Source organism: Emys orbicularis, chromosome 8, assembly GCF_028017835.1.
Source record: "Emys orbicularis isolate rEmyOrb1 chromosome 8, rEmyOrb1.hap1, whole genome shotgun sequence".
Taxonomy (NCBI): Eukaryota; Metazoa; Chordata; order Testudines; family Emydidae; genus Emys; species Emys orbicularis.
The window spans coordinates 67,150,637-67,163,495 of record NC_088690.1 but is presented as its reverse complement, the minus strand read 5'-3'; the positions used below and the strand labels follow the sequence as shown (position 1 = coordinate 67,163,495).

The 12,859-nt window shown below is 53.9% G+C and overlaps 1 protein-coding gene across 1 annotated transcript; it reads right to left on the bottom strand.

Annotated features, from left to right (window-relative positions):
* Positions 1-623: 623 nt before the first annotated feature.
* On the bottom strand, positions 624-4,817 carry PLPP6 (phospholipid phosphatase 6). The gene is made up of 2 exons (XM_065409502.1): positions 4,508-4,817; positions 624-1,856 (listed from the first exon to the last, which is right to left on the bottom strand). Exons 1-2 carry the CDS (start codon positions 4,815-4,817, stop codon positions 1,486-1,488), a joined length of 681 nt encoding a protein of 226 aa, XP_065265574.1. The 3' UTR covers positions 624-1,485.
* Between the last annotated feature and the right edge of the window lie 8,042 nt (positions 4,818-12,859).

Genomic DNA, 12,859 nt, shown 5'->3' with positions numbered 1-12,859 from the left:
TTATAGAACTGATTTTGCTTAGTTGCAATCAGCTTCATAAAATGGAGAAAAATAACAAAACATAGTTTGGCGCATGTCATTTCTACTGTAATTTTGATTTTTTTTTTCTGTAGTGGACAGCAGTGCTATAACCAATGTGCCGAAGTTTTAGAACATGAATAATCCCATGGAAATCAATGGGACTAGTTACAGGCTCACGTGTTGAAGCCTCTTGCTGAATTGGGGCCTACATAGCCCAGATCAGGATCTCCATGGAGCTTATTTATTTTTAAAGACCTAAAAACTCTACATTACATGTTCTCATATGGCATTAACTGTTTGCTTGTTGTCTGCCTTTTAACTGAGAGGTAAGGGGGTAAAGTAACTGCTTGAACGCCCTGCTCTGATGACAGAAGAATACATGAAAGGGTTGTGAGTTCAATCCTTAAGGGGGCCATTTAGGGATTCGGGGCAAAAATCTGTCTAGGGATTGGTCCTGCTTTGAGCAGGGGGTTGGACTAGATGACCTCCTGAGGTCCCTTCCAACCCTGATATTCTATGATTCTATGAACTGCTAGGAGAGCAGTGACAAACTGCATCCTGCCTAAAGGAGAACTGGTACAGACACCCCAGAGCCCAGGGTATTCATTCCACACTTTATTAAAACCCTATTTGTGCATTTCCACTCCCAAAATTGCCAATTCCCAAGGTATTCAAAACCAGATGCCTTCACCTTTCCAACAAGCCACCCACTTGACAAAGTGAGGCTCTGTAACTGGAATGTGGCTGGCAAGCAAGGGGCAGGCTGCTTCAGAAGGAGAAAGAATCGATTTACAAAACCTTGGTAATCTCAACATTATAGAAGAGGCAGCAGAGGAAGTGCATCCACCCCACGAGTCAGAATAATGTACTAAAGCCACTAGGGGGCACACCCACTATTAATCAGCCACAACAGCACCAATCAGTATATTTACAGCACATAGTTACTTGCTGAAAACTGTCCCTATCTAACAATATTTGTAAGAAGTTACATCTACTATTTATGCTATATGAGATAGTAAGCCGGTTATACTACAGGCATCCTCTGCTGTGTGCTGATTTACAGTATTTCTACTAACCACAAATCTTACTGATGCATGTTCTTAAATACCAAGAAAATAAGAATTAGCTGCTTGGCTAGTGTGCAGATCTCCGTCCAACTTCTACAGCACCAGGAGATGTGAGGTGATCGTATCCTGGGATGGTCAGTGCAACCGTATGGGCTGGTACATGCTTTGGCCCAGCAGCACATTGAGAGCAAGATGGCACCAAGAATAGCTTTCCAACAGATCTCGTTTTGTCCCACCTGAGTCCACATATCCCACAGAATGAAGCATGATGTTGCTGATATCGTCAGTCTTGCTTGTCAGATGAGGCTTACGATGATTCTTTCATTCAGTCCCGGTTCACGCTCTCTGCGCAGCATAAGACACTGCAATGTGTGCCTCTTCCTTTTCATGATGGCCATCACTGATTCCACACTGCAAAGAGAGCAGGTGCACTAAGGGGTGACAGCCAGAAGTATTTCACCACATTGTACTGCATGTAGCCCATGATGAAACCAAAGGCCACATCTGTCACGTTGTGTCTGCCCAGCATGACTCTGGAGATGCCCACAATGATGGCCCATAGAACCACCAGGACCCGCAGAGGAATGGCGAGCACCAGGTGGTGCAGGACAAATCTGCACACCATGGCAGCTCTGGTAGCATGGCCTGATGGGAAGGAATATTTGTCCACTGAGATAGTGACAAACATGTCCATCTTGTTGTGAGTGGGACGTCTTCTCCTCACGAGCCCTTTCACCATCGCCACCAGGACTAAATCCAGCACCAAAGCTAGGAGACAAATACAAAGGGGTCATTTTCCATGTCGTGTGTCACAGAAGTTAACCAAAAATAACCCAGGGATAAATAATGCTGCTACTGAAACCGAGAGTCAAAGTAATAAGCAAACAAAATATTTAGGATGAGCACCAACTCCATCTCATGATGAAAACACATATGTGGGCAGAATATAGCATAGATATCTGTATGTACCTACAGCTATCCTAGTGCCACCTAGGGCTTGCTGCAGTACCATGCCCTTTGCTTTTCCACAGGTAGCCTCCAAACTCACTGGGCCAGATTGTCAGCAGGTGTAAGTCAGCCTAGCTCCTTCAAAGTCAAGGGAGTGTCATCAATTTACACCAGCTGAAGATCTGGCTCATTGTGCCCCAGTGCTTTTCTCCTCTGTGGAACATTTCGCTCACCATTCAACTCTGGGCTTCCACAAATCCCTTTTTCAGAAGGGATGAAAGGATTCCCGTTCTAAACTGTTACCTCCTTTCCTAACTCTAGATTCATACTTACACATTACAATGCACATTTAAGACCAACAGAAAACAGCTCATTTTCAATATCAATCTTTGGCAGGCCAGGAGTTGCCAGGATAGGATGGTTTATATGTAGAGAACACCTCTTCTCCCACCCTGAGATCCTCTTCATTCTCGCTCTTCCTTCCCTCCTTCAGAAGTCCCACCACAGATACCATCAGAGAACCTGGGCTATTCCATGGAGAGCTTGACTTTCTGGCTTCTTCAGCCAGCATGAGCCTCTGTGTCCCTGCTAGCTTGAAAGCAAGAGAATGACCTTGTGACCTGTATTCTGGAACTCTAATAATAATATATGGAAATATACCTATCTCATAGAACTGGAAGGGACCCCAAAAGGCCATTAAGTCCAGCCCCCTGCCTTCACTAGCAGGACCAAGTACTGATTTTGCCCCAGATCCCTAAGTGACCCCCTCAAGGATTGAACTCACAATGCTGGGTTTAACAGGCCAATGCTCAAACCACTGAGCTATCCCTCCCCCCAACTCTGAATCAGAGGATACGGTAACACAAGATATGGTAACCACTGAGCTATCCCTCCCCCCATTTCCCTGCAGCTCCTAGACAGAGGGGCCAGTTCTGTGCACTGCCCCTGCCTGCAGGTACCATCCCCACAGCTCCCATTGATGGAGGTTCCTGGCCAATGGGAGTGGCGGAGCCAACGCTAGTGGCGGGAGCAATGTGCTGAGCCCCCCCCCCCCCCCCCGGCCTTCCCTCCCTCTAGGAGCTGCAGGGACATGCCAGCCACTTCCAGGGAGCTGCGCGGAGGTGGGTAGGGAGCCTGCCAGCCCCGCCAACTCTCCAGCACCAGCACCAGTGGGGGTCCCATGCCACGTGCTGCCACCCGCCTCCTGCCCAGCAATAGTGGGGGTCCCAGACAACCGCCCCAGCACCCACAGCACCCCCGGCCTGCCCCACCCCAGAACTTCATCAGCCCAAGTTTTAGTTAGGGGTATACAGTACAAGTCATGGACAGGTCATGGGCCGTGAATTTTTGTTTACTGCCCGTGACCTCTCCATGACTTTCACTAAAAATATCCATGACTAAAACGTAGCCTTCCCTTAACTGTGATTACATGCTGAGCTATAGGCAGCTGGCATCAGCTCCTGGGCTGTTGCTACTAAAAACTAAATGGGCAATAAAGTGATGATGAAAGTGGTTTGCAGGCATTGCAAAAACACCACATAGTTTGGGATGAAAGGCAGTCTCCAACTGGGAGGGTCTGGAAGCTGTAATCCCAGGGCATGCTGAAGGCTAGGATTCAGGTGCATTGGCACAACTGAGTGACTCAACCAAGACTATGATTACATGCTGAGCTGTAGGCAGCTGCACTATTAGTGCTTCAATTACTTTCATAAATACTAAATTCATCCACTTAAGCCACTTCCAGAAACCCTGCAAGCTGGACTCCCCATTGAAGGTTAGGATTTCCAGCTGGGGGATTCAGGTGTACCTTAGCTCACAGCACTATGGCCATATAAATCTAGATGATCAGAACCTGCCAAGATATGGCAGAACAGCTGTTTCATAGAAACAGAAGAAAGCATGTACCACCTCTGCAGAAAACTGACATCTCATCCCAAGCATGTCCAGGATTGCCCCAAAAGTGCTGTGTCCCTAGGATGACTAAAGGGACATTTGCCTGAACTGATCATGAGTCAGAATCCCTAGACTGGCCCCTCTGGTAGGACTCTGCCATGGTGAGGGAACCATGTAGATGCAGGAAGAGCTGGCAGCCAGCTTGCTGAAGCGGTCACTGTGGCAGCAGCTTTGGCAGATCCCCGTGGGGCCGGGGTTGCATGGCACACTGGTTGCGCCGTGCTGAGCACAGCCCCTGCACTGGGGCACAGAGAGGCAGGGCCCTGGGAAGCTGGCAGAAGAGTGGCATGGCTGGGATCCCAGCACAGATCAGCGCTGGCTGGGATTTGCCCTGCTGGGTGACTTGCCCCAGCTTGGCAGCGCTGGCCCGGCCTGGGCTCTTGGGAAGCAGCACTCAGGGCGGGTGACAGGGGTGTGTGACTCAGCCTCTCCCCTGCCCGCTGCTCTGATGAGCCTGGGCCCCGAGCCAGCCGTGATGAGAGGGGAGGGGAGAGGCGCCCCCACCCCCGGCACCTCACCGAAGAGCAGGTTGAGCAGCACCTCGCGGCCCGCCGGGCTCTCGCTGCGGCCCAGCCCATACAGGGTGCCCGCCAGCCAGGGCACGCCGTGGCCGGACACCTCGAGGAGCCGCAGGAGGGGCCTGGCGCTGCCCCAGGCCGAGCGCTCCCCGGCGCACACGCCCAGCTGCCGGGAGAACCGCAGGTCGGCGGCCAGCAGGGAGCGCAGCGCCACGGCCGCGCAGGACTGGCTGGGGACAGGCGCGGCGCGGCGGGACGGGCTGGGGACAGGCGCGGTGCGGCGGGACGGGCTGCTCCGGGGGCTGGGCATGGCGGCCGGGCACCGACCCGCTCTGTTCTCCTCAGCGCCCGCCCGGCTGCCCTCGCCCGGCCGCCTGCTTCCGCTTCCGCCTGCCTCACGTGACTCCGCGCGTTCTCCTCCGGTCACCATGGAAACCAGGAGGGGCCCGGACCTGCGGTGCGGAATGGGCGGGCCACGGGGACTCCGCCCAGTCCTTCCCCATGGGGTGGGGCAGGATGGGGTGGGATTGGAGGCCGGCTCCATCCTACCAATTGAGGCACAGCGGGGTGGGGTGAGATTGGACGGGCCCGGAGGGAGTCTCATGCTGCAGGGCAGGATGGATGTCCTACTCTCTGGGGTGGGGCAGGGGGTTGTAGAGGCAATCTAGAAAAGGTCAAGCCTTCTAAAGAATCAGAAACCAGAAGACAAACAAAAAGAACCTCAAATATATTGTTTTTGTAGGTTTCAGAGTAGCAGCCTGTTAGTCTGTATCCGCAAAAAGAACAGGAGTACTTGTGGCACCTTAGAGACTAACAAATTTATTAGAGCATAAGCTTTCGTGGGCTCATGATTTTAAGCCAATCGCATCAGAGAATATCATGGTTGGAAGGGACCTCAGGAGGTCATCTAGTCCAACCCCCTGCTCAAAACAAGACCAATCCCCAGATGGATTTTCCCCCACAGATCCCTAAATGGCCCCTTTAAGAATTGAACTCACAATTGGGTTTAGCAGGCCAATGCTCAAACCACTGAGCTATCCCTCCCCAATCTTTGGGTGCCTGACTTGCTACCTTTGAATGTTTGGGGTTGGCAATACTGGAAATCAGGACAACAGCAAACAATCTCCCAGCAGAAATCTGAAACATAATGCGCACACCTCATAATGCACATGCCCAGTGCTACAAACACAGTTCTGCAATCCAGCAACATATGCCAACTGCATCCTGAACTCCCACAGGTGGTGGCCTGACAGTGGCATATTGTGTCTTTTGAGAAGTGGCTGATGATTAAGGCTCTGTGTCTGGCACAGAGGTCACAGAAGTCACGGATTCCGTGACTTTCTGTGACCTCTGTGACTTCTGCAGTGGCTGGTGCGGCTGGCTCCAGGGCTGCCCAAGCAGCTCGGGCAGCTCCTGGGCCAGCCGCACTCGCCGCTGCTGGGGCAATCTCGGGCCACCACACACCCCTCCCCCTAGCAGCAGCAGTAGTTTGGGTGTGGGAGGGGGCTCAGGACTGGGGCAGGGGGTTGGGGTGCAGAGTGGTGCTGATGTCGGGGGGGCTCCCCGGACACGGCCAGCATGTCCCTGCAGCTCCTAGGCAGAGGGGCCAGGGAGCTCTGCACGCTGCCTCTGCTTGCAGGCAGCACCCCTGCAGCTCCCACTGGCTGCGGTTCTCAGCCAATGAGAGCTGTGGAGCCTGCACTCATGGCGGGGGCAGCGCGCGGAGCTCCCCTGGTCTTCCCTCCCCCTAGGAGTTGCTTCTGGGGAACTGTGCAGAGCTGGGGGAGGAGCCTGCTGGCCCTGGAAACCCTCCCTCCCAGCACCAGTGGAAGTCCTGGGCCACGCGCTACCACCTGCCCACCCCAGCACCAGCAGGGGACCCGGGATACCCCCCCCCAGCACCTGCGGTGCCCCCTGGGCTGTCCCCCCAGCACCCGTGGCACCCAGCCTAAGTTTTAGTTAGGGGTATATAGTACAAGTCATGGACAGGTCACAGGCCGTGGATTTTTGTTTATTGCCCATGACCTGCTCATGACTTTTATTAAAAATACCCATGACTAAAACATAGCCTTACTGATGATGTATGTGTGCATTTGTGTTGGGTTGGTGGCTGACTGTGTTGCATCTTACTCTTCCTCCTGCATACTGTGCAAACTGCCCACCCATATTTCATTGCCCCTAGTAAGGATTATCTGTTTCCCTTGTTTGCTTATTTTGTACTGAAGAAGCTGATGTTAATGTTTTTGGGCTTTTTTTAACCATTTTGCAGAGCAATGTTGTCCAACCATAGCCCAGGGGCCACTGGTTGCCCTCAAGTCTCTGAACTGAGGCCTTCAAAGGCAACAGTGTTAAGAAGATAGTGGAGGTTTGGTTACAAATTGGCAGTGTGCTTTCTGGGCCAGCCCCTCTATGCAGGAACTGAAGTGTCTGAATCAGATCTGGTGCTGTGCCTGGCCTCCCTGTCCCCCTCCCCATGGCTTCCCCTACAGCAGCTCTGCTGGGAGCCCCCTGAGAGTTCACTGGGCCTTACCTGGTGCAGCTGCAAAGCAGCTCCCCTGCTGTCTGCCAGCAGTATCACAGGAGGGAGGAGAGCAGCTCTGGCTTCTCCATTCAGGGCCGGCTCCAGGCACCAGCGAAGGAAGCAGGTGCCTGGGGTGGCCAATAGAAAGGGGCGGCACTCCATCCGTTATTGGGGCGGCACGTCCGGGTCTGCGGCGGAACTTTGGCGGCAACTCAATCGCGCCGCTGCAGTCTTCGGCGGCACTTCAGCAGCAGCTCAATCGGGTTTTTCTTTTTTTTTTCGCCGCTTGGGGTGGCAAAAAAGCTAGAGCCGGCCCTGTCTCCATTGCATTCCCTGCTTGGGTGTGGGAGCTGCAAGGAGAGTAGGATGGGAGCTTGGCTGGCTCTGTCTGACTCTAGAGGAGCTCCTATGCACGCTGCCATCCAGAGCAGCTCAGGAAAGGGGGAGAAAGGAGGAGAAGCTGAGAACCAACATCCAGTCATGGCTCCCTGATCCTTTGCCCCAGCCCAGATTAGAGCAGTCTGAGGGCAACTCTAACTGAGGCCTGGTCTACACTACGACTTTAATTCGGATTTAGCAGCGTTAAATCGAATTAACCCTGCACCCGTCCACACAACGGAGCCATTTATTTCGAAATAAAGGGCTCTTAAAATCGATTTCTGTACTCCACCCCGACGAGCGGAGTAGCGCCAAAATCGATTTTGTCATTTCGAATTAGGGGTAGTGTGGCCGCAATTCGATGGTATTGGCCTCCGGGAGCTATCCCACAGTGCACCATTGTGACCGCTCTGGACAGCAATCTGAACTCGGATGCACTGGCCAGGTAGACAGGAAAAGCCCCGCGAACATTTGAATCTCATTTCCTGTTTGCCCAGCGTGGAGAGCACCGGTGACCACAGATAGCTCATCAGCACAGGTAACCATGCAGGCCGATAATCGAAAAAGAGCACCAGCATGGACCGTACGGGAGGTACTGGATCTGATTGCTATATGGGGAGAGGATTCAGTGCTAGCAGAACTTCGTTCAAAGAGACGAAATGCCAAAACTTTTGAAAAAATCTCCAAGGGCATGATGGAGAGAGGCCACAATAGGGACTCAGATCAGTGCCGCGTGAAAGTCAAGGAGCTCAGACAAGCCTATCAAAAAACAAAGGAGGCAAACGGTCGCTCTGGGTCAGAGCCGCGGACATGCCGCTTCTACGTCGAGCTGCATGCAGTTCTAGGGGGGGCCGCCACCACTACCCCACCTCTGACCGTGGATTCCCAGGCGGGGATAATCTCATCAGCTACACCTGAGGATTCTGTGGACGGGGAAGAGGAGGAGGAGGAGGAGGAGGATAACGAGCTTGCAGAGAGCACCCAGCACTCCGTTCTCCCCAACAGCCAGGATCTTTTTCTCAGCCTGACTGAAGTACCCTCCCAACCCTCCCAAGCCAGTATCCAAGACCACAACCCCATGGAAGGGACCTCAGGTGAGTTTACCTTTTAAAATATAAAACATGGTTTAAAAGCAAGCGTTTTTTAATGATTAATTTGCCCTGAGGACTTGGGATGCATTCGCAGCCAGTACAGCTACTGGAAAAGTCTGTTAACGTGTCTGGGGATGGAGCGGAAATCCTCCAGGGACATCTCCATGAAGCTCTCCTGGAGGTACTCCAAAAGCCTTGCCACAAGGTTTCTGGGCAGTGCAGCCTTATTCCGTCCTCCATGGTAGGACACTTGACCGCGCCATGCTTGCAGCAAGTAATCTGGTATCATTGCATGACAAAGCCTGGCAGCATATGGTCCCGGTGTTTGCTGGCATTCAAGCAACATCCGTTCTTTATCTTGCTGTGTAATCCTCAGGAGAGTGATATCGCTCATGGTAACCTTATTGAAATACGGGAATTTAATTAAGGGGACAGAGGTGGCCGTTCCTGCTGGGCTGTTTGCCTGTGGCTGAAAAGAAATCCTTCCCTGCAGTTAGCCAAGTGTGTGTGTGGGGGGGGGGGGCGGGGATTGGCCCAGAGCTTTTCGCGTTTGGCTAGCAGGGATCTTCCCTGATACCAGCCACGCAGTGGGGGGAGGGGTAAAGCGATCATCCAGAGAATTGGATGGGGGGGGGGGTTAGTTTGTTTTCTGCTGCTGAAGGTTAACAGGAAAACAGCAGCACTCAACTGGCTTTGCTTGGTATGTGGGAAAGGAGGGCGCAGAAGCCGAAAGACAATGGCTTACCATGGCTGCATGCAAGCCGAATTCTGTTGCCCGGACCTGCGTCTGTGATCTCTAGCAGCAAAGCCACAGGCACTCAATATTAAGAGGCAAAATGCGACCTTGCACAGAAATCACATGTGCTGTGTAATGTGAATAGTGTTGGTCACCGTGAAAGAGTATAAGCATTGTTCTGCAAAATGTATCTTTTTAAAAAATTCTCTCCTTTTTTCCCTCCCTCCAGCAGCTGCAAATTCTTCAAGCCTCCCTCCTCCGTCCCGAAGGCTATCACAGATAAGGCGTCGGAAAAAGAAGACGCGAGACGACATATTCGCAGAAATCATGGAATCCACCCGCAGTGACAGAGCTCATCTGAATGAGTGGAAGGACACGGTTTCAAAGTATAGGAAAGAAGCCAGTGAACGTGAGGACAGGAGGGACCAACGTGAGGATAGGAGGGACCAACGTGAGGACAGGAGAGACGCTCGAGATGAGAGGTGGCAGCAGGAAGATCAGAGGAGGCAGGATGCAATGCTGGGGCTGCTGCGTGAGCAAACAGACATGCTCCGGCGTCTGGTGGAGCTTCAGGAACGGCAGCAGGATAACAGAGTGCCGCTACAGCCCCTGTATAACCCCCCTCCCCCCTCACCATGTTCCATAGCCTCCTCACCCAGACGTGTAAGAACGCGGGGGGGGGAGGCTCCGTACACCTTCCCATTCCACCCCAGTGGGCAGCCCAAGCAAAAGGCTGTCATTTTTTTAACCTTTTTTTAGTGGCCTTTTCCTTCCTCCTCCCAAACCCCACCCAGGTTCCCTCCCTCTTTTTATAATCTATGAATAAAGAATCAATGATTTTTAAACGATAGTGACTTTATTTGGTTTGAAAGCAAGCTGGGGGAAGGGGGAGGGTGGGTTCCTTACAGACAATGAGTCAATAAAGGGGGCGGGTTTTCATGAAGGAGAAACAAACAGAAATTTCACACTGTAGCTTGGCCAGTCATGAAACTGGTTTTCAAAGCTTCTCTGATGCACAGTACTTCCTGGTGTGCTCTTCTAATCGCCCTGGTGTCTGGCTGCGCGTAATCAGCAGCCAGGCGATTTGCCTCAGCCTCCCACCCTGCCATAAAGGTCTCCCCCTTACTTTCACAGAGATTGTGGAGCACACAGCAAGCAGAAATAACAATGGGGAGATTGGTTTGGCTGAGGTCTGAGCGAGTCAGTAGCGATCGCCAGCGACCTTTTAAACGGCCAAATGCACATTCTACCACCATTCTGCACTTGCTCAGCCTGTAGTTGAACAGCTCCTGACTCCTGTCCAGGCTGCCTGTGTATGGCTTCATGAGCCATGGCATTAAGGGGTAGGCTGGGTCCCCAAGAATAACTATTGGCATTTCAACATCCCCAACGGTTATTTTCTGGTCCGGGAAGTAAGTCCCTTGCTGCAGCCCTTTAAACAGAGTAGTGTTCCTGAAGACGCGAGCGTCATGAACCCTTCCCGGCCAGCCCACGTTGATGTTGGTGAAACGTCCCTTGTGATCCACAAGTGCTTGCAGCACCATTGAAAAGTACCCCTTGCGGTTTATGTACTGGGTACCCTGGTGCTCCGGTGCCAAGATAGGGATATGGGTTCCATCTATCGCCCCACCACAGTTAGGGAATCCCATTGCAGCAAAGCCATCCATTATGACCTGCACATTTCCCAGAGTCACTACCTTTCGTAGCAGCACCTCAGTGATTGCTTTGGCTACTTGCATCACAGCAGCCCCCACAGTAGATTTGCCCACTCCAAATTGATTCCCGACTGACCGGTAGCTGTCTGGCGTTGCAAGCTTCCACAGGGCTATCGCCACTCGCTTCTCAACTGTGAGGGCTGCTCTCATCTTGGTATTCTGGCATTTCAGGGCAGGGGAAAGCAAGTCACAAAGTTCCATGAAAGTGCCCTTACGCAGGCGAAAGTTCCGCAGCCACTGGGAATCATCCCACACCTGCAACACTATGCGGTCCCACCAGTCTGTGCTTGTTTCCCTTGCCCAGAATCGGCGTTCCATGGATAGAACCTGCCCCATTAACAACATGATCTCCAAAGCACCGGGGCCCGCGGTTTGAGAGAATTCTGTGTCCGTGTCCATGTCCATGTCCATGACCTCATCACGCTTGTCGCTGCGCTGCCGCCTCCGCCGCCTCCTCGCCTCGTTTTTCTGGTCCTGGCTCAGCATAAACTCCACGAGAACGCGCGAGGTGTTTACAATGTTCATGACTGCTGTCTGGAGCTGAGCGGGCTCCATGCTTGCCGTGGTATGGAGTCTGCAGTGTTCACCCAGGAAAAAAGGCGCGAAATGGTTGTCTGCCGTCTGTTGCTTTCATGCAGGGAGGGAGGGAGGGAGGGAGGGGTGAGGCTGTACCCAGAACCACCTGCGACAATGTTTTTTGTCCCATCAGGCACTGGGATCTCAACCCAGAATTCCAATGGGCGGGGGAGACTGCGGGAACTATGGGATAGCTATGGGATAGCTACCCACAGTGCAACGCTCCAGAAATCGACGCTAGCCCCGGTACATGGACGCACACCGCCGAATTAATGTGCTTAGTGTGGCCGCATACATTCGACTTTATACAATCTGTTTCCCAAATTCGAATTAAATAAATTCGGATTAATCCCGTAGTGTAGACATACCCTGAACCATCTGACAATGTGCCCCTAAGGACTCATTATTAGCTGGGATAGTAGAGAGCATCCTACCCCAGCCAGTCTCCCCTTCACTTCCAACACCACCTCTGTGCCAGAGATTATGCGGAAAGGAGGTATGGGCAGGGCCGGTACAAGGATATTTTGCGCCCTAGGCAAAACTTCCACATTGCGCTGCTCCCGCCCCCCCCTGCACATCGGTTCATTGAGGGGCAAATCCCAACAAGCCCTTATAGACCCCAGGGGCCAGCCTGCCCAGGGGTCAGCCGTGCCCGGGGGCTGCTCCCCAGACCAGGTTCCCCCCTCCCCACCCCCTGAACTCCCCTGGAGGGTGCACAGCCCCCCCGTGAGCCCTCCCCACCCCACCCGCCCCTGCCCCGAGTCCACTCACTGGCTTTGCCAGGCTTGGGCCACTGCAGCCGTGTCCCCCACCCCTCCTGCCCAGGCTGCGCCCCTCTCCCCCCCCCCCCAGGGCTCCTGCAGGCTGCAGCGGATGCATGCGGGCGCCTGCCCCCAAGCGCCCCCCGGCTTCCCCCTCACCACGCTTGGGCTCTGCGGCTCCCGGGCATGTGAGTCACCGCCGCCGCCGCTGGGGCACGGGGCCCTGAGCCTGCTCCGGGAGGGGCAGCGGCGGTGGCGGCTCACACGCACGGAAGCCGCAGAGCCTGAGCGTGGCGAGGGGAGAGCCGGGGAGGCGCATGGGGGCCGCTGCCCGCATGCATCTGCAGCCTGCAGGAGCCCCCAGGGGCGGGGGGGTGTGCGCCGGGCCGCAGCCTGGGCAGGAGGGGCGGGGGACACAGCTGCTCCCCGCTAATGGTGCCGCTGCCTTTGCAGGGCTGCTGCTCCCCTGCGCCGCGCCGGCTCCTCCATGGCTGGGGCTCGCCACCGCCACAAGCGGGACCCTCTGGCTTTCCGGTGTCTCCTGAAGGCGGCTCCTCCTGACGAGCCAGGGCAC